Source organism: Anomaloglossus baeobatrachus, chromosome 5, assembly GCF_048569485.1.
Source record: "Anomaloglossus baeobatrachus isolate aAnoBae1 chromosome 5, aAnoBae1.hap1, whole genome shotgun sequence".
In the NCBI taxonomy this organism is placed as follows: domain Eukaryota; kingdom Metazoa; phylum Chordata; class Amphibia; order Anura; family Aromobatidae; genus Anomaloglossus; species Anomaloglossus baeobatrachus.
Window position 1 is genome coordinate 201,024,661 of NC_134357.1, and position 19,055 is coordinate 201,043,715.

The 19,055-nt window shown below is 47.9% G+C and overlaps 1 protein-coding gene across 1 annotated transcript in view; it reads left to right on the forward strand.

Annotated features, from left to right (window-relative positions):
* The window catches only part of COMTD1 (catechol-O-methyltransferase domain containing 1), a 366,090-nt gene extending 365,178 nt beyond the window's left edge, over positions 1 to 912 (forward strand). Inside the window, exons 6-7 of the mRNA XM_075347317.1 lie at positions 359 to 495; positions 614 to 912. Of these exons, the coding sequence (XP_075203432.1) occupies positions 359 to 495; positions 614 to 766 (290 nt within the window). The 3' untranslated portion in view covers positions 767 to 912. The remainder of the gene's footprint in view (positions 1 to 358; positions 496 to 613) is intronic.
* Positions 913 to 19,055: the final 18,143 nt, after the last annotated feature.

Genomic DNA, 19,055 nt, shown 5'->3' on the forward strand with positions numbered 1-19,055 from the left:
TTTGCATACTGGCTGGATATATTGCTATAAAATAATGGTTTATGTACGCATTTCTGTCATGCTACGGATTTTGCCATAACGTCTAAAATTATGCAAAACTATTGCATTTTTTCACAATATCTGAAAAAACTTGTGTAAATCCTAATTGAAATAACACACTGCGCTAATGGAATGGCATCAATTTAGAGAACTAGCAGCAAACTGCAGTAGTCTGCCAAGAGAAGTGTTCTTGCAATACTCACACATGCTGATTGTAATGCTTTTTTGCTCTCATCCCCTCTATACACATTAAACACAAGCATGCCAGTGCGGCTCTGGTAGTCATTACAAATTCCTTTTGTTGAACTCTTTTGTGTAGATGATTTGCTATCTGCTGGGGAAGCTGGGACATTTGACCTGATCTGTATAAATATGGCTGGTCAAGCAAACTGCAGAAAATGTTATGAGAAGTGTCTGCGTCTCCTGAAGAGCCAAGGAGTACTAGCAATAGATGGGGTAAGTTCATGCTCAGTCTGTGCATAATAGTCTACAACAATCAGCTGATACAGTATATAGTCAAATATCTGTTTCACAGTATTGCATATATGAAATTAACCCAAGTATTATTTAATAGGTGCTGTGCAATGGAGCTGTCCTTAGAAGTAACTCTGTGACAGACAAGGTGCAAAGCATTCATCAGATGAATGAAGCCATCCTAAGGGATGCCCGTGTTTTTCTAAGTATACTGCCTCTTGCTGATGGATTGATGTTGTGTTTTAAGCTTTAAATTCAATTAATTTCCAATTTCCAATAATTTAGAAAAAAAACATACTGAAAGGGAATTTAGATTGTGAGCCACAATGAGGACAGTGACCATGTCTGTAAAGTTCTGTGGAATATGATGGTACTATTTGAAAGAGTAAAATAAATAAATCTATACATTGTTTCTTAAAGCGGCGCCTTTGGCCTATGCACATGTCTATGTATCCTTAGAAACACTCTGCACATAGATTTGTACATAGTAATTTGCCTTTGCCATTGTTTGCTGCAGTTTTTTTTTTTTTTAACTCCATTCATATTTTACAATATACTGTATATCAGATGTATTTTACAGCTTCCAGGGAATATTATGTTGTTGGGGTCCATAATCTTTACGAACTAGAGGATAAGATTCCCAACACTTCACTGTAGGCCTCTTTCACACGTCAGTCAGCTCTGCTGTCTCCGGCTGCCGCTGTCTCTTCTCTGCTGTTACTTCTGGGTCACAGTGCAGTGAATATTCATGATCATTGTGAGACTGTGACCGGGGTTGTCTATGACGGCCGGTACGTCTCTCCCCGGTTGTGCTCCCTCCATGTATAGAAAACAACTCCATTCCAGGGTTTATTGCTGTTTCCCTGCAGACTGAAAGTAGGGTTAAAAGGAAACAGGAACCGGGGTGTGGGCCCCTAGTGTGGGGGAGTGAACACAACTCCCTAAGATTCTGCCGAAGAAGCACATGTGAGCCATTTCTGGAATCTGGCTTGTTGGTTCTGGAGGAGGATATTCTGGAAAACGTGTGGTGTGCTGTTTTGGATTTGGTTTTGTGCAATAAACTGTGTGCTGTGACCATTGGCGCCTGGATCCCGTGTCTTCTGCCGCGCAGCCGACCACGTTACCTCACAGATGGTGGAGAATGCGGGCATGTCAGCCCGGTGAGGTGTAGCATCCGTCCCTAGTGACCCAGTAGCGCATGTCCTGGATTCAAGCGGCTACACTCCAGCCCAAACCCGGCGGCACCATGGAGGGCATACTAAAGCAGCTGGCTCAGGCTAATGCACAGCAACAACAGACCAATGCACAACTGCTCCAGTCGTTGGATCGTCAGCAGCAACAGCACCAGCTCTCCTTGCAATTGCAGGAACAATGGCACCAAGAACAGATGGTCCTCCTGACCAAGTCGATCCGTGCAGGACCGGCAGCAACAACCCTGGGACCAGGTGACGACGGCAGCGTCCGGAAGGCGGTGAGACAAGCGTTGCAAAAGATGACACCGGGGGATGATGTGGAAGCGTTCCTGGCTGTGTTAGAGCGGGTGGCCAAGCGGGAGAAGCTGCCGACCCCCCAGTGGGCTGAGGTATTGTCGCCCTATCTGACAGGGGAGCCCCAAAAAGCGGACCTGGACCTCTGTACCGAGGACGCCATAGAATATGAGACCCTGAAAGACGAAATTCTTGCTCGGTTGGGGGTGAATACTTATGTACGGGCTCAGCGGGTAAATCAGTGGTTCTATGAGGAAGTCAAACCCGTACGCTCCCAGGCCTATGACTTGTTGCATCTGGTAAAGAAGTGGTTGCAGCCTGACACTCTGAGCCCTGCGCAAATGGTGGAGAGGGTAGTGGTTGATTGCTTTGTGCGCACGTTACCCGTCACCCTTCAACGGTGGGTAGGACAGGGCGACCCAAGTACCCTGGACCAATTAGTGTGCCTGGTGGAGCGGCATGTGGCTACGCAGGACTTGATACGGGACACTGAGACTTTGCGTGCCGCCCGTCGGTCCGGCCCCTCCAAGCTTCGGGCCAAGGACCCACCGCTGACACCGGTGCGGGAGTCCGCTACCGTCCCGTCTGAGGCCGCGCCCGCCGTCCCTGAGGTCCGGAAGGCTATGTACCCTAAATGACAACTTGTCAAGGGGGTTTCCTTCCCTATTAGATGTTGGCGGTGCCAGCGGGTGGGACATTTGGAAGCCCAGTGTCCACTCACCACGGAGCCCATGGATTGTGGGGTTACCCGGCGGGGTTCAATGTATGCTCAAGCGGTGTGTAACGCGGACCTTGTCTCCCCGGAGACTGAGCCCCACTTGTGCCAAATACAGGTGAATGGATGTCCGGTTACAGGCTTGTTGGATTCCGGAAGCTTAGTGACCCTTGTGCGATCAACCCTAATGGCTGACATAAAGGCCACAGGACGTACAGTGGGGGTGGTTTGCATACATGGGGACCGCCGAGACTATCCCACGGGGGTGGTCACCATCACAGCGCCCTGCGGTCAGGTGCAACATGAGGTGGGACTTATGAACACCCTTCCCTACGACATGATCCTAGGAAGGGATCTGCCATATTTTTGGACTCTATGGAAGGGGCCTTCTAAGTCCCCTCAGGTATTGGACAGTCCGGGACCTGAGCCTGACAATCCCGAATCCGGGACGCCTGCCGTAGGGGTCCCCATGATAGGGACAGAATGTGAACCCGATAGGTCACCCCTAGAGGTATTGGCAGGAGAGGCTGAGATGGTCGAGCCCATCCCGGAGTTGGAGGCGTCCCCGGATACGTTTGAGACAGCCCAACTCCAGGACCCTACATTAATACATGCCCGGGGACGGGTGACAGTGGTTGACGGGGGGGGAACAGGTGCCAGGTGCCCAGGTAAGGTACCCCCATTTTGCTCGTAAGCAGGACTTGCTCTACCAGGTAGATGAAATACGGGGCGTGGTGGTAGAGCAGTTGGTGGTGCCCCAGCCGTATCGCCGGCGGGTCCTCGACTTGGCCCATAAACACCTGATGAGTGGCCACCTAGGGGCCAAGAAAACGCAGGAGAGAATATTGCAAAGGTTATATTGGCCCGGGGTCTTTGGGGAGGTAAAACGGTTCTGCAAAACCTGCCCGGAGTGTCAGCTTACCGCACCCCTGGCCCACTTTCGCAGTCCGTTGGTACTGTTACCCATTAAAGAAGTCCCTTTTGAACGGATAGGGATGGATCTGTTGGGGCCCCTCGTAAAGTCCGCTCGAGGGCACCAACACATCCTAGTGATCGTTTGCTATGCCACCCGGTATCCAGAGGCGATACCTCTCAGACATACTGCAGCGAAGCTTATAGCTCGAGAATTGTTTGCTGTGTTCTGCCGGGTGGGGTTGCCCAAGGAGATCCTTACGGATCAGGGGACCCCATTCATGTCTAAAGTGACCAAAGAGCTATGCCGGCTACTCCAGATCAAGCAGTTGCGTACGTCTGTGTATCATCCTCAAACGGACGGTTTAGTCGAGCGATTCAATAAAACCCTGAAAACCATGCTAAAAAGGGTGATTTCCAAAGATGGGAAAGACTGGGATATGATGCTTCCCTATTTGATGTTTGCCATCCGAGAGGTGCCACAGGCATCCACGGGGTTTTCGCCTTTTGAGTTGTTATACGGGCGACATCCCCGGGGATTGTTGGACCTGGCAAAGGAAACATGGGAGCAGGAGTCCACCCCCCATAAAAGTGTGATTGAACACATTTTAGGAATGCAGAACCGCATAATCGCGGTCATGCCAATTGTGAAGGAGCACTTACAGGAGGCTCAGGCCGCGCAGAGCGGCCGCTACAATAGACAAGCCACCGTGCGGACCTTTAACCCCGGGGATCGGGTGTTGGTCCCCACGGCAGAGAGTAAATTCCTGGCTCAGTGGCAAGGCCCTACGAGATAAAGGAAAAAATCGGGGCGGTCAACTATAAGGTATTGCAGCCCGGTAGGCGGAAACCTGAACAAATATACCATGTCAACCTGTTAAAACCTTGGCAGGAACGGGAAAGCCTGATGGTTGATTTTCCCCCTTCTCTCTCGTCTTCGGGTCGTTCAAATCCGGCTCCAGCGAACTCCGGAGAGGACGAACCGGAAGTAAGGATTGGAGAAGCCCTCACCAAGCTACAGAGGCGAGAGGCCAGAAGGCTGGTTCAGCAGAACCCCGATGTCTTCTCCGAACTGCCTGGTAGGACCAGTCTGATACGACATGACATTGTCACCGAGCCTCACCTGAAGGTACGCCTGAAGCCATACCGGGTGCCGGAGGCTCGAACACAAGCCATATCAGAGGAAGTGAAGACAATGCTATGCCTGGGGGTCATCGAAAAATCCCGAAGTGAATGGGCTAGTCCCATTGTCCTGATACCAAAACCCGATGGCTCCTTAAAGTTCTGCAATGATTTTAGGAGATTGAACGAAATATCCAAGTTCGATCTCTACCCCATGTCCCGGGTGGATGAGCTGATTGATAGGCTGGGACAGGCGCGATATTTCACCACGCTCGACCTGACCAAGGGGTACTGGCAAGTGCCACTAACTGAGTCCGCCAAGGAGAAAACCGCTTTTGTTACGCCGGAGGGTCTCTTCCACTTTGTTGTCTTGCCCTTTGGGTTACATGGCGCTCCGGCCACGTTCCAGAGGTTGATGGACTTGGTGCTGGAACCCCACCAGGCGTATGCATCAGCGTACCTTGATGACATCATTATTTACAGCTCCGAGTGGCAGATCCACTTGGAACAGGTACAAGCGGTGGTGAACGTGCTCCGAACAGCCGGATTGACGGCCAATCCCAAGAAATGTGTGTTGGGGCTCACGGAAGCCCGCTACTTGGGCTACGTAATAGGCCAAGGAGTGATTAAGCCCCAAATTAACAAAGTTGAGGTGATCCAGAAGTGGCCTAGACCCCTGAACACGAAGCAGGTTAGGGCCTTCCTGGGGATCGTGGGGTACTACAGGAGGTTTGTTAAAAATTTTGCGGGACTATCAGCCCCCTTGACGGACCTTCTCAAAGGCAAGAAGTCCGTCATGGTGCGCTGGACTCCGCAGGCCGAGGACTCCTTCTGGGCCCTGAAGGGGGTCCTGTGCGGACAGCCCGTTCTTGTCAACCCTGATTTCCGGAAGGAGTTCATAGTACAGACTGACGCCTGTGAGGTCGGCCTGGGCGCGGTGCTGTCTCAGGTGGTTCAGGGGGAGGAACACCCTGTCACCTTCTTAAGTAGGAAGCTCACCCCTCCCGAGCGGAATTATAGCATAGTGGAGAAGGAGTGCCTGGCGATCAAGTGGGCCATGGAGTCCCTACGCTATTACCTGCTGGGACGGCAGTTTCGCTTGGTGACTGATCACTCTCCGCTGGTCTGGATGAGGTCCGCCAAGGAACGGAATGCCCGGGTTTCCCGGTGGTTCCTTCCTCTACAGAACTTCTGGTTTACGGTTGAACACCGGGCCGGAAGGTTGCAGGGCAATGCTGATGCCTTGTCCCGCGGCCCGTGTTTGATGGCGGTAGTTCAACCCCGCACGCTTGAACTGAGGGGGGTATGTGAGACTGTGACCGGGGTTGTCTATGACGGCCGGTACGTCTCTCCCCGGTTGTGCTCCCTCCATGTATAGAAAACAACTCCATTCCAGGGTTTATTGCTGTTTCCCTGCAGACTGAAAGGAGGGTTAAAAGGAAACAGGAACCGGGGTGTGGCCCCTAGTGTGGGGGAGTGAACACAACTCCCTAAGATTCTGCCGAAGAAGCACATGTGAGCCATTTCTGGAATCTGGCTTGTTGGTTCTGGAGGAGGATATTCTGGAAAACGTGTGGTGTGCTGTTTTGGATTTGGTTTTGTGCAATAAACTGTGTGCTGTGACCATTGGCGCCTGGATCCCGTGTCTTCTGCCACGCAGCCGACCACGTTACCTCACAGCATATTTAGCTATCCTGGAAACAGGAGAATGCAGTGGTCGGAGACAGCAGCGCTGGAGACAGGTGAGTATAAATGTAATTTTATTTCAAAGATACGTGTTTTTCTCTGGTACATGTCACACGGACCACTGTGTAGTCCGTGTGACATCAGTTATGCAAGAGAAAAATGGACTTGTCTCTGTGCGGAACACACAGACACACGTGTGCGCCCCACGGAAGCAGTGTCAGTGAGAAATCACTGATGTGTGCACAGACCCATTGATTTTAATGGATCTGAGTAGGTCCGTGATTCCGGTACGTGTAAAAACAGCAACATACGTACCATAATCACTGACGTGTGAAGAGGCCTTACAGTGTGCATGGAAACTTAGAGCAAATGAAAGGCTGACAGTTTGTAGGATCATTTAAAAGAGAACCTGACAACAGGGTTACCCCTTTTATCTAATTACAGTGCTGCATTTTTCATTAAATGCTCATTTCAAGCAACCCCAATGTTAAGAGAAAGTTGCCTGCGTAAAGATAAGATCAGTATTTTTTATCTTTTGTTCCTGCATATGCTAATTCCTTGTGATTAGTCTTAATGGCCTGTACTGCTGAGCAGTGCAGCACAGCAGTCTGATATCACGCCCATAGAGGTGCAGTATGGTCCCTGTAGTGCCCCTCAGCCTCCTCCAAACAGCCTACAGGTGGCCACTGTGGCCTCCAGTGTGCACAGGGATCTGCTTATGTGTCATTACCCTGTCTTTTATGGCCGGCGTCACCACCCGGGCAAATGCCGGAACCCTGGATGAACAGCGGCTGTTTGGCCGACAATGTCCCCAGCCCTTTATGATGTATGGGGCCTGAGTAACTGTCTCCCCCACTCCCCTGTGAGTTCTCTTCTTCCCTGCACTGTCTCTCTGCACTGTGTCATGACAACAGCATTCTGACTGCTCCCGGCATATGAATAGCAATAAGCCGGGAGCAGAGTGCAGTGACGTCACCTGACATCTGAAATCAGAACTGATCTCTTGAATCGCAGGGACGATAAGGATGCCGCACTCATCACACAGCACAGAGGGGTGAAGAGAGAGCATGGGGAGAGACCACACATAGGGAGAAGAGACAGCATGGGGGAAGAAGAGAGCACAAGGAAGAGACCGCACAGGGGGAGAAGAGAAAGCACGAGGGAAAGACTGCATAGGAGGAGAAGAGAGAGCACGAGAGACTGCACAGGGGGGAGAGAGAGGACACAGAGGAAATATTGCACAGGAGAGCGATCATAAGTGGAGAAGAGAGCGTGCATGAGCAGGGATTATATTTACGGGGATTACATTATTTATATTATATAGATATACAACCCGCAACCTCGATACTCTATCGTAGTATGTATAAAAGAGGCCCACTGAGACTCTTCCACCCAGGGCCCACGAAAAACTGGAGCCGGCTCTGCTGGCGTTACACTGCACATCTGAAGTCCGATTGGCCACTACCACTATAGCGCACTACATTTGCTGTGAGAAGACCTTTTCTATGCTATGATCTTTTCAGTGCGCCACGACGTGCCAAGTCAGTACTATACACTATGTGAGCAAGGATGGTTGACCTTAGGGAGATCAACATCCACCACTGCGGAGACACCATCACGTGTTTCTCAACGCAGTGATTCTAGAGCAATGCCCCCTGGGAAATATTCAAAGCAAGAAGGCCTGCGGAGACACCATCACATGTTTCTCAACGCTGGCAGGAAACTAGCCAGGTCTTTCACCGGGAAGGAACAACCACGGGAAGGGCAGTCTCCAGTCAAGGAGACCACCTATGCCAAACATGGTATCCATCCACACATGTGAAACATGTGATGGTCTCCGCAGGCCTTCTTGCTTTGAATATTTCCCAGGGGGCATTGCTGTAGAATCACTGCGTTGAGAAACACGTGATGGTGTCTCCGCAGTGGTGGATGTTGATCTCCCTAAGGTCAACCATCCTTGCTCACATAGTCTTTTACTCGGCAATGTCCCACTAGCCAGATTCCTACTCCACACTGATGAGGGGCAAATACCCCGAAACGGCTGTCTGTGGATGGATACCATGTTTGGCATAGGTGGTCTCCTTGACTGGAGACTGCCCTTCCCGTGGTTGTTCCTTCCCGGTGAAAGACCTGGCTAGTTTCCTGCCAGCGTTGAGAAACATGTGATGGTGTCTCCGCAGGCCTTCTTGCTTTGAATATTTCCCAGGGGGCATTGCTCAAGAATCACTGCGGTGAGAAACACGTGATGGTGTCTCCGCAGTGGTGGATGTTGATCTCCCTAAGGTCAACCATCCTTGCTCACATAGTCTTTTACTAGGCAATGTCCCACTAGCCAGATTCCTACTCCACACTATTGAGGGGCAAATACCCCGAAACGGCTGTCTGTGGATGGATACCATGTTTGGCATAGGTGGTCTCCTTGACTGGAGACTGCCCTTCCCGTGGTTGTTCCTTCCCGGTGAAAGACCTGGCTAGTTTCCTGCCAGTGTTGAGAAACATGTGATGGTGTCTCCACAGGCCTTCTTGCTTTGAGTACTATACACTAGTGCAGTGGCATACAGGGAAAAGATCACAGCATAGACTGGAAGCCAACTCTTCTAACAGCAGATGTGCTGCGTTGCCATGTATTATGCTGGGCTGGCCCATAGTGGCACATAAACAGAAGTTCACTGTATGAGCCACTACCTCCAGGCTCAGCACAGTAAGGCTATATGCACATGTTGCGTTGTGTCCCTGCAGAAATTTCTGCAAGGATTTGACAGCACATGTGCGCGTCAAATCGCTGCAGAAAAACTGCATAATGAATGCAGTGTTTCTGTAGAAAAAAAGCAGATTTCATGCTCTCTGGATGCAGCCTCTCCCATAAACAGAGCAGGAGCTGCATCCAAAGCGCATGAAAGAAGTGACATGTTACTACTTAGAGCGCAGCGATTTGGAACAAAATTTTGGCATCCAAATCGCTGCGCTCTCAAACGCAATGTGCGCACGTCTCATGCACAATCTACATAGATTGTGCAGGGGACACAGTTCGCATGCATTTACGCTGTGGTGCAATACGCAGCATAAATGCATGAAATTCGGCAATGTGCGCATGAGCCCTAACAGACTGCAGAGGGTAGCACTTGGCCAGTCAGACTGCGGTTGTGCAGTGTGATGCCAGGGTAATGGCACATAGGCAGATCACTGTGCACACCCGAGGTCACAGCGGCTGCCAAGGGTTTGTGAGACATAAGATGTTAGAAGGAAATACAGGGGCACTACAGGGACTATAACTGCACTTCTATGGGCGTGATGACAGCTGGCTGGGCTACTCAGCAGACCCACATGGCACTGTGATTAGTCAAACTAATTAGCATATGCAGGAACAAAAGATTAAAATGCTGATCTTATTTTTATGCATGCAACGTACCCTTAATATTGGGGTTGTTTGAAATGAGCATTTAATCACAAGTGCAGCTTTGTAAGTAGTTAATAGTAGTGATGAGCAAACTCACAGATAACCGGGACAGGATGATCCCAGTGATCCGGTTTCTAAAATCCAGTTCCGGGCTGGATTCCGGTCCCCATGAAAGTTTATAGGGACTAGAATCCGATGATTAAAAATGGTTAGTAGAAGGGATAGGGGGATGGGAGCAAGCGCGCTGTATTTACCGAGACATCGGCACGAATGTACACTGTTCCCATTCATTTCCTGTGCCACCCATTAGGATCATTTCATATGCACTGCTTTCCCCGCTCACCAGCTCCTGTGATTGGAGGCAGTCAGACTCACCCCCACCCTGAGTGGTAGTATGTCAGCTGACTGCAATGAATTGAATCACAGGTGCCATTCCTGAGATCAGATCACAGCTGCGGAGGAGAGTGAAGAATTATTCTCCCCATCTCCTCCATTGTCAGCCTGTGCGTATATCGCACTGCACTTGGATGTCATCCGAGTGCAGTCCGATGTTTCTCTCGCACACATTGACTTGTATGGGTGCGAGTAATAGTAGACTCTCAGACAATTGCAGCATGCTGTGTTTTTTTTTGTTTTTGTTTTTTCTCCATCCAATTAGGGCTGAAGAAAAACTCGCAGATGTGAGCTGCAGCATTGTCTTAAATTGGGCAGAATGTAATGCGAGATTTTATCGCATTCCACTCGTACGTCATATCAATGTGACTCTACCCGCACAGTAAAAATAAAGAAAAAATTGGCATAGGGTTCCCCTATATTATGAAGATAATACCCTGCCCAGATAAAATTCACGGCCACAGTCTGCAGCCCCCAGCTTATCTTTTACTGTGTATCAAAATAAGATGACCTGCATTTTTTTTGTTTTGTTTTTTTTCTTAAATTTAAATAAATAAATTTAAAAAAACCAGAGTGCGGTTCCCCCCAATTTTGATACCCAGCCAAGATAAAGCCCGACAGCTGGGGGCTGGTAGTCTTAGACTGGGGAGGGTCATGGTTATTGGCCGCTCCCCCAGCCTAAAAATAGCAAAATGTAGCTGCCCAGGATTGTTGCATCCATTAGATATGACAAGCCCGGCACTTTACCCAGCTATTCCAGATTGTCTTGGTGGGGTAGCAATCATGGTAATAAGACGTTAATGGCAGCCCACAACTGTCACTAAGTCCTAGATTAGCAATGGCAGACATCTATTAGACCACCATCACTAGTCTGTATGTGAAAGTAAATAAACACCGAAAAAATCCTTCATTTGGTATAAAATACAAAACACCCTCTTTCACTACTTTATTAACCCCCTTAACACCCCTGCAGGTCTGACGCAATCCTCACTAGGTCCCATGGCGATTCAGCTCTGCTACATTTCAGTCACAACAAGCAGCCATACATCATGACTGCCCACTGTGCAGTCGCGATAAGCAATGATGTCACTCAGGTTACTTGCGGTCACAGGTGGGAACCTTCAGCTGTGACCGCAAATCACCTGAGTGATGTCATCGCTGATCACAGCTTAGACTCTGTCTGCAGTCACAGTGGGCAGTCATCCTCTTTGTTCGCATGCTTTGACTCAGATGTAGCAAAGCCAGGATCGTCATGGAACCTCGTGTGGATTACATGCAGGGGTGTTTTGTCAGTTAATAAAGTGGTGAACGAGGGTGTTTTTTGTATTTTATTCCAAATAAAAGATTTTTCTGTATTTTGTTTTTCTTTTTACTTATAGGATTAAAAAGAATTAGACCCCTACCCATCACTAATCTTGGGCTTGATGACAGTTATGCACTGTTATTAACCCCGATAATTAATGCGACAATCTCGGATGCCTGCAGGTAGCTATTTTTCGGCTAGTTAATAATCATAGGCCTCCCCAGTCTGAGAATACCAGCCCCCAGCTATCGGGCTTAATCATGGCTGGGTATGAAAATTGGAGGAGACCACAAGCCAGTTTTTTTACTTATTTAAATGATTTAAAAAAAAAAAAAAAAAACAAGGCCCATGCGATTCCTCTTATTTTGGTACAGAGCCAAGATAAGCACAGAGCTGGAGGCTGCAGCCTGTGGCCGTGGGCTTTATCTGTCCTGGGTATCATAATATGGAGAGATCCTACATTAGTTTCATGGTTTTGTTTTTTTTTTTTATACAATGATACTGACCCGCAGACAGCACCTGTTATTTTTTTGCAACCAGATGCTGTCACACAGGCTGGGAGCCCATCTGACTGCAACCAATCACAAACGGTTCAATTACCTTTAATTTTACAGAAAAAGACTTCTTAGCATAACAATAAAGCCTCTTTCTAAGGGCTCATTCACATGACCGTTCCGTTTGTCCTGGTCAGTTCCTGTTTTTTTTGCGGACCCACGGACAGGACCATCTTTTCAATGTCTTTTGTGTAGGATCGGATGGCACACGGAAGAACTTCCGTAGGCATCCGATCCTACAAAAAACAAAAAAAAAAACAAAAAAAAAACAAAAAACAAACATCGGATGCCGTATGTCTGATCCGTTATTATGGAACATGTTCTATTCTGTTCTGCAATGCAGGCAGCCGCAGGGATGACGAGCACTGCTGTCAGGAGGTTAGAGGAGATCATTACCTGCTGTGACAAATCTCCTGCTCTCCTGACGTCAGCGCTGTCACTCCCTTCTATGCCCGCCGCGTTCTCACATCAAGTCTTGCGGGCGGCCCGAGACTTTCACTAGCGGTGACATCACGGGCTCCCGCGATTCTTCGCTGTGGACACGGCGGGCATAGAAGTCAGTGACAGCGCTGACGTCAGGAGAGCAGGAGATCGTCACAGCAGGTAATGATCTCATCTAACCTCCTGACAGCAGCGCTCGTCATCCCCTGCAGTGACCTGGGCTGACCTACTGATGTTAGCTCAGGTCATTGCACTGCTCTCCTAGCCAATGGGGGAACATTCTGTTCTTCATTGACTGGGACAGTGACTATTGTAGGGAGTCGTGAGACTCCCTTATTGGATTACACTGGACCCGGATTTGATTCTTCTTTTCAATAAATTGGTGAAAGAGGGAATGTTTTGGGGAGTGTTTTTTCCAAATAAAAACTTTTTTGTTGTCAATTTTTTTTTCCATTACTGACTGGGTTTGTGATGTCAGGTATCTTATAGACGCGTGACATCACTAACCCTAGGGCTTGATGCCAGGTGACATTACACATCTGGCATAAACCCCATAGATTACCCCGTTTGCCACCGCACCAGGGCAATGGGATGAGCTGGGGAAAAGCACCAGGATTGGCATGTCTAATGGATGCGCCACTTCTGGGACGGCTGTAGCCTACTACTTTTAGCCTGGGGAGTGTCCAATAACAGTTGACCTCCTAGTCTGAGAATACCAGACCACAGCTGTCCGCTTTATCTTGGCTGGTGATCCAATTTGGTGGGGGACCCCACGTTTTTTGTTTTAAATTATTTATTTAATTTAAAATAACAGCGTGGGATGCCCTCTGTTTTGGATTACCAACCAAGGTGAAGCTGCCAGCTGTGGTTTAAAGGCTGCAGCCCTTTGCTTTACCCTAGCTGGCTACATAAGATAGAGGGGACCCCACGTCATTGTTTTTTTAATTATTTATTTTTTGGCTAGATACAAGGCTAAGCACCCTTTAGTGCCACAGCCACATGAAAGTCACAAAAGGGTGCCAGCTTGCAATATGCAGGGGGTGGGACATTATATATGTCTCATCTATCTAGCTATCTATCCCTCTATTCATTCATCCCTCTCTCTGTCTCTATCTATCTCTATATGTACTCATCTATTTATCTTTCTTGCTGCTTCCGTTTTTTGCGGTCTGCCAAAAAAACGGAAGGCACACGGATGACACACAAGACCGTATACGGAACAGAGCGGAAGTCACACGGATGCCACACTGAGGCATCCGTGAAAAAAACGGACCGTTTTTTGCGGCCCGCAAAAACGGAACGGTCATTTGAATGTAGCCTAACCCTTGTGCTGGCATGGCGGGAGAAGCCCTTATGTGGTATGGGAGGAATAGAGTTAGATGATAGCACCGGGGGAAATTACTTGGGAATAACAGATCCCAGATTCGACATGAGCCAACAGTGTGGTGCTGCAACTAAAAAGGCCAACAAGATTCTGGGATGTATCAAGAAAAGCATTGAATATAGATTGAGAGGTAATTCTCCCCCTATACTCTGCCCTGGTAAGACCCCACCTGGAATACTGTGTACAGCACTGGGTGCCCCAATTCAAGAAAGACATAGATATTTGAGAAGAGAAGAGCAACCAAGATGGTAGGTCTGCAAACCATGTCATATGAAGACCAGCTAAATGAACTAGGAATGTTCAGTTTGCAAAAGAGAAGGCTGAGAGGAGACTAAATAGCGGTCTACAAATATCTGAAAGGTAGGCACAGTGCAAACGGAACCATCCTATTCTCATTAGCACAAGGAATTACAAGAAGCAATAGGATGAAACTAAAAGGAAGGAAATTTAGATTAGACATTTGGAAAAACTGACAGTGAGGGCAGTCAGCGAGTGGAACAGGCTACTATGAGGAGGTAGTGAGCTCTCCATCAATGGAAAACTTCAAGTGGAAACTGAATAAACATATAGCTGGGATCATTTAGGAAAACCTGCATTTGCAGGGAGGTTGGACCCGATGGCCCTTGAGGTCCCTTACAACTCTACCACTCTATGATTCTACATTTCTAGTGACGCTGAAACGACCAACTTGGACGTCTTGGACTTCAACTTCTCTTCTAGATCCCAGTAATAATTTTTAAAGGACCTTCCACCTCCCTCTAATCTTACCATTGGTACCTATTTGTACCATGACCACAACCCCATCCAGCATTCTGTCTATCCAATGACGAGCACTCGGCAAACAACACTATTTGGCATTTGCAGTCTTGACGACAGATATCCCTGCCTGTCTGCCTAAAGTGTCCTCTACCACCAGTAGGGCTGGCATTGCTGCACTCCTATTTACCTTCTTCCTACAGCAGTAATTTTCCTGGTAGCTAGGAGCAACGTCCTGCTATAGCTATCCTAGTCCTGGGACTGCATCCCTAATAATCAGCCAAATAATATTTATAAGGTTGTGCCAGACCAGGACTAGGCTCCATGGAACTTTCCACTCCCCTACTATAACCCAGCTACCTGGGTACTGAACTTCTCCACCTCCACATCACTGGCCCCAGCCAGAGCATCTTAGTGACATCTAAATTCCTCTGCATGTTTGCAATAATCTTGAGTGTTCCATGTTGCCTATTTATATCCAGGACCGGGTCTTCTAATTATACTATAATAGTAATTAACTATGCCCTTATCTGTAGCCCAGCACTTAAAATTCAGCCCTCGTCTGCTAAGAAGCCCTTGCTTGGAGTGTCTGGATGCAGTCGCCATCCTCGATCGCCAGCCAGAGCACCCACTGGACCCCTGAGGCACTTCCAGGTCTCATCAGCTCTGTCGTTTGCTGCAGCAGAAGATCCAAGCAGCCGCCACTCCCAGGACTGGGTAAGCTTCTTGTGTAGGTTCCCTACAAGGACAGGAAACCAATTGATGCGTGGAAGAGGTGCAACACACAGTAGGTTTCCTGTCCTTATCGGGCGGATCCCTTTGTCATTTGGTTTTGTCATGGGGGAAACAAATAATTCCTGGATAGTGATAGGCGCACCCATCCCGAACTGTAAAGTTTGGGGTCTGTACTGAACATAGTGTCCGTGCGCACTATCCCGAAAACGAGCTTTCTGGGAAACTTGTGTTACAGTTCAGGTCCAGAGGCTGTAAAAGAAAAAGAAAAAAAAAAGTACATTAGTAAAAAAAAACAAAACATTATGATTATACTTACCGCTTCCATGACCCGTCCTGCAGACTCTCTCCCGGCCACTTCTGCTTCCAGGTCCGATCATTAACTTCCGGTGTTATTTATACAGTATTCATCGCTCGACATTCTTCAGCTGTTTTCAGCCATGTTCGAGTTGATGTCAGGATTCATGAGCCATGTACTCGATTGAACTTTGACTGTCACTATGCGAGTCTCGCATCGGTATCACCCGGCACGGTGCACGCTCTCCTGACAGGAGCGTATCAGCTGCATATATTTCCATGCAGCTGAGGTGCTCCTGTCAGGAGTGTGCGCGCCGTGCTGGGTGATATCGATGCGAGACTCGCACAGTGACAGTCAAAGTTCAATCGAGTCCATGGCTCATAGACTCGGGTGAACCCGGACATCAACTCGAACACGGCCGAAAACAGCTGAAGAATGTCAAGCGATGAACACTGCTTTATTTTGAATAAAAACAAAATTCTGTGTTGTGGGGTTTTTTTTACTACTGTTTACTAGAAATTCACGGTGGCTACGTTTAATTTGGCATGACACCATGAATTTCGGTCTTAGAACCAGCTGAGAATACTAAGCTGGTATTAATCCCTTTATTACCCAGCGTGCCACCGCCATCAGGGCTGCTGGGCGAGCTGGGGAACGCGCCTGGAAATGGCGCTAAGAAACAATGCGCCATTTCCAGGGGCAGCTGCAGAGAATCCCAGCCCCCAGCTGCCTGGTTTTACCTGACTGGCGATCAAAATACGGCGGGAGCCCATGCATTTTTTTTTTTTAATAATAAAAAAAAAATGTAATTCCCTGTATTTTGATTGCCAGCCAAGGTAAAGCCAGACAGATGGCGTTGGCAGCACGTAGCCATCTTCTTTATCTGCGCTGAGAATTAAAAATATCGGAGCGCTACATCATTTTTTTTAATGATTTATTTTTACACTACTGTAATGTCAGGCAATCACAGACCCGGCACAGAGAATGGGTGTCTGCAAGTGCCACACGCCACATCACAAGTTACATCATACCTGTCAGAAGCCTGTACATTCTAGCATCTACCTAAGCTATATGGCTGTGTGCAGTTCCTGCCACATACAAATGTATGAGCTGCATTCAGGTTACTCTAACAGGCAATCACAGCCACCCATTCTTTGTGCCGGGCCTGTGATTGCCCGACATCACAGTACTGTAAAAATAACTAAATCAGTAAAAAACAAAAAAAATTATTATATAATATAACTTTGCGCTCCACGGTATTTTTGATTCTCAGTGCACATAAAGCGGATGACTACAGTCTGTCATCCCCCGCTACCTGGCTGTACCTTGGCTGCCAATCAAAATACAGGGAAGCCCAAAAAAAAAACAAAAAAAAACAAAACAACTTAATGGGCTTCCCTGTATTTTGAATGGCAGCCAAGGTAAAGCCAGGTAGCGGGGGGGTGACAGACTGTAGTCGCCCGCTATATCTGCACTGAGAGTCAAAAATACCGTGGAGCGAGATGATGATGATTATATATATATATTTTTTATATATATATATATATATATATATATATATATATATATATATATATATATGTGAGCAAGGATGGTTGACCTTAGGGAGATCAACATCCACCACTGCGGAGACACCATCACGTGTTTCTCAACGCAGTGATTCTAGAGCAATGCCCCCTGGGAAATATTCAAAGCAAGAAGGCCTGCGGAGACACCATCACATGTTTCTCAACCATCCTTGCTCACATAGTCTTTTACTAGGCAATGTCCCACTAGCCAGATTCCTACTCCACACTGATGAGGGGCAAATACCCTGAAACGGCTGTCTGTGGATGGATACCATGTTTGGCATAGGTGGTCTCCTTGACTGGAGACTGCCCTTCCCGTGGTTGTTCCTTCCCGGTGAAAGACCTGGCTAGTTTCCTGCCAGCGTTGAGAAACATGTGATGGTGTCTCCGCAGGCCTTCTTGCTTTGAATATTTCCCAGGGGGCATTGCTCTAGAATCACTGCGTTGAGAAACACGTGATGGTGTCTCCGCAGTGGTGGATGTTGATCTCCATAAGGTCAACCATCCTTGCTCACATAGTCTTTTACTAGGCAATGTCCCACTAGCCAGATTCCTACTCCACACTGATGAGGGGCAAATACCCTGAAACGGCTGTCTGTGGATGGATACCATGTTTGGCATAGGTGGTCTCCTTGACTGGAGACTGCCCTTCCCGTGGTTGTTCCTTCCCGGTGAAAGACCTGGCTAGTTTCCTGCCAGCGTTGAGAAACATGTGATGGTGTCTCCGCAGGCCTTCTTGCTTTGAATATTTCCCAGGGGGCATTGCTCTAGAATCACTGCGTTGAGAAACACGTGATGGTGTCTCCGCAGTGGTGGATGTTGATCTCCCTAAGGTCAACCATCCTTGCTCACATAGTCTTTTACTAGGCAATGTCCCACTAGCCAGATTCCTACTCTACACTGATGAGGGGCAAATACCCTGAAACGGCTGTCTGTGGATGGATACCATGTTTGGCATAGGTGGTCTCCTTGACTGGAGACTGCCCTTCCCGTGGTTGTTCCTTCCCAGTGAAAGACCTGGCTAGTTTCCTGCCAGCGTTGAGAAACATGTGATGTGTCTCCGCAGGCCTTCTTGCTTTGTGTGTATATTATATTATATTTATATATATATATATATTTATATAAAAAACATTTTTTTTTTTCCTTTCAATATTTATATTTTGATCGCCAGTCAGGTAAAACCAGGCATGGGGGCTGGGATTCTCTGCAGCCGCCCCTGGAAATGGCGCATTGTTTCTTAGCGCCATTTCCAGGCGCTTTACCCGACTTGTCCAGCGGCCCTGATGGCAGTGGCACGTTGGGTAATAAAGGGGTTAATACCAGTTTTGTATCCTCAGCTGGAACTAAGCCCAAACTTCATGGATTAACGCCAAATTAGACATGGCCACCATGAAATTCTAGTAAAACAGTAAAAAGAAAAATATAGAAAAAAAATATTAAAAATAAAAGAAAAAAAAACAGAGACTCCATATTAATTATAAAAAAAAAAAAACTCCTTAGTTCGATGTCAGCTCTGCTTCATCGCCCTGTACAGACAAACATCTATACAGAACAAGAAGCAGGCTCACAATGAGGGTATGAATCCACATGCGTATGACTACTGCTGCATGTCACGTATCGGTATCACCCACCACAGCGAACACTCGCCTGACAGGAGCACCTCAGCTGCATGGAAATACATGCAGCCGACCCGCTTCTTTAAGTAGGTTGTGCGCCGTGCCAGGTGATACCAATGCAAGACTCGCACAGTGACAGTCAAAGTTCAATCGAGTACATAGCTCATTGACTCGGGTG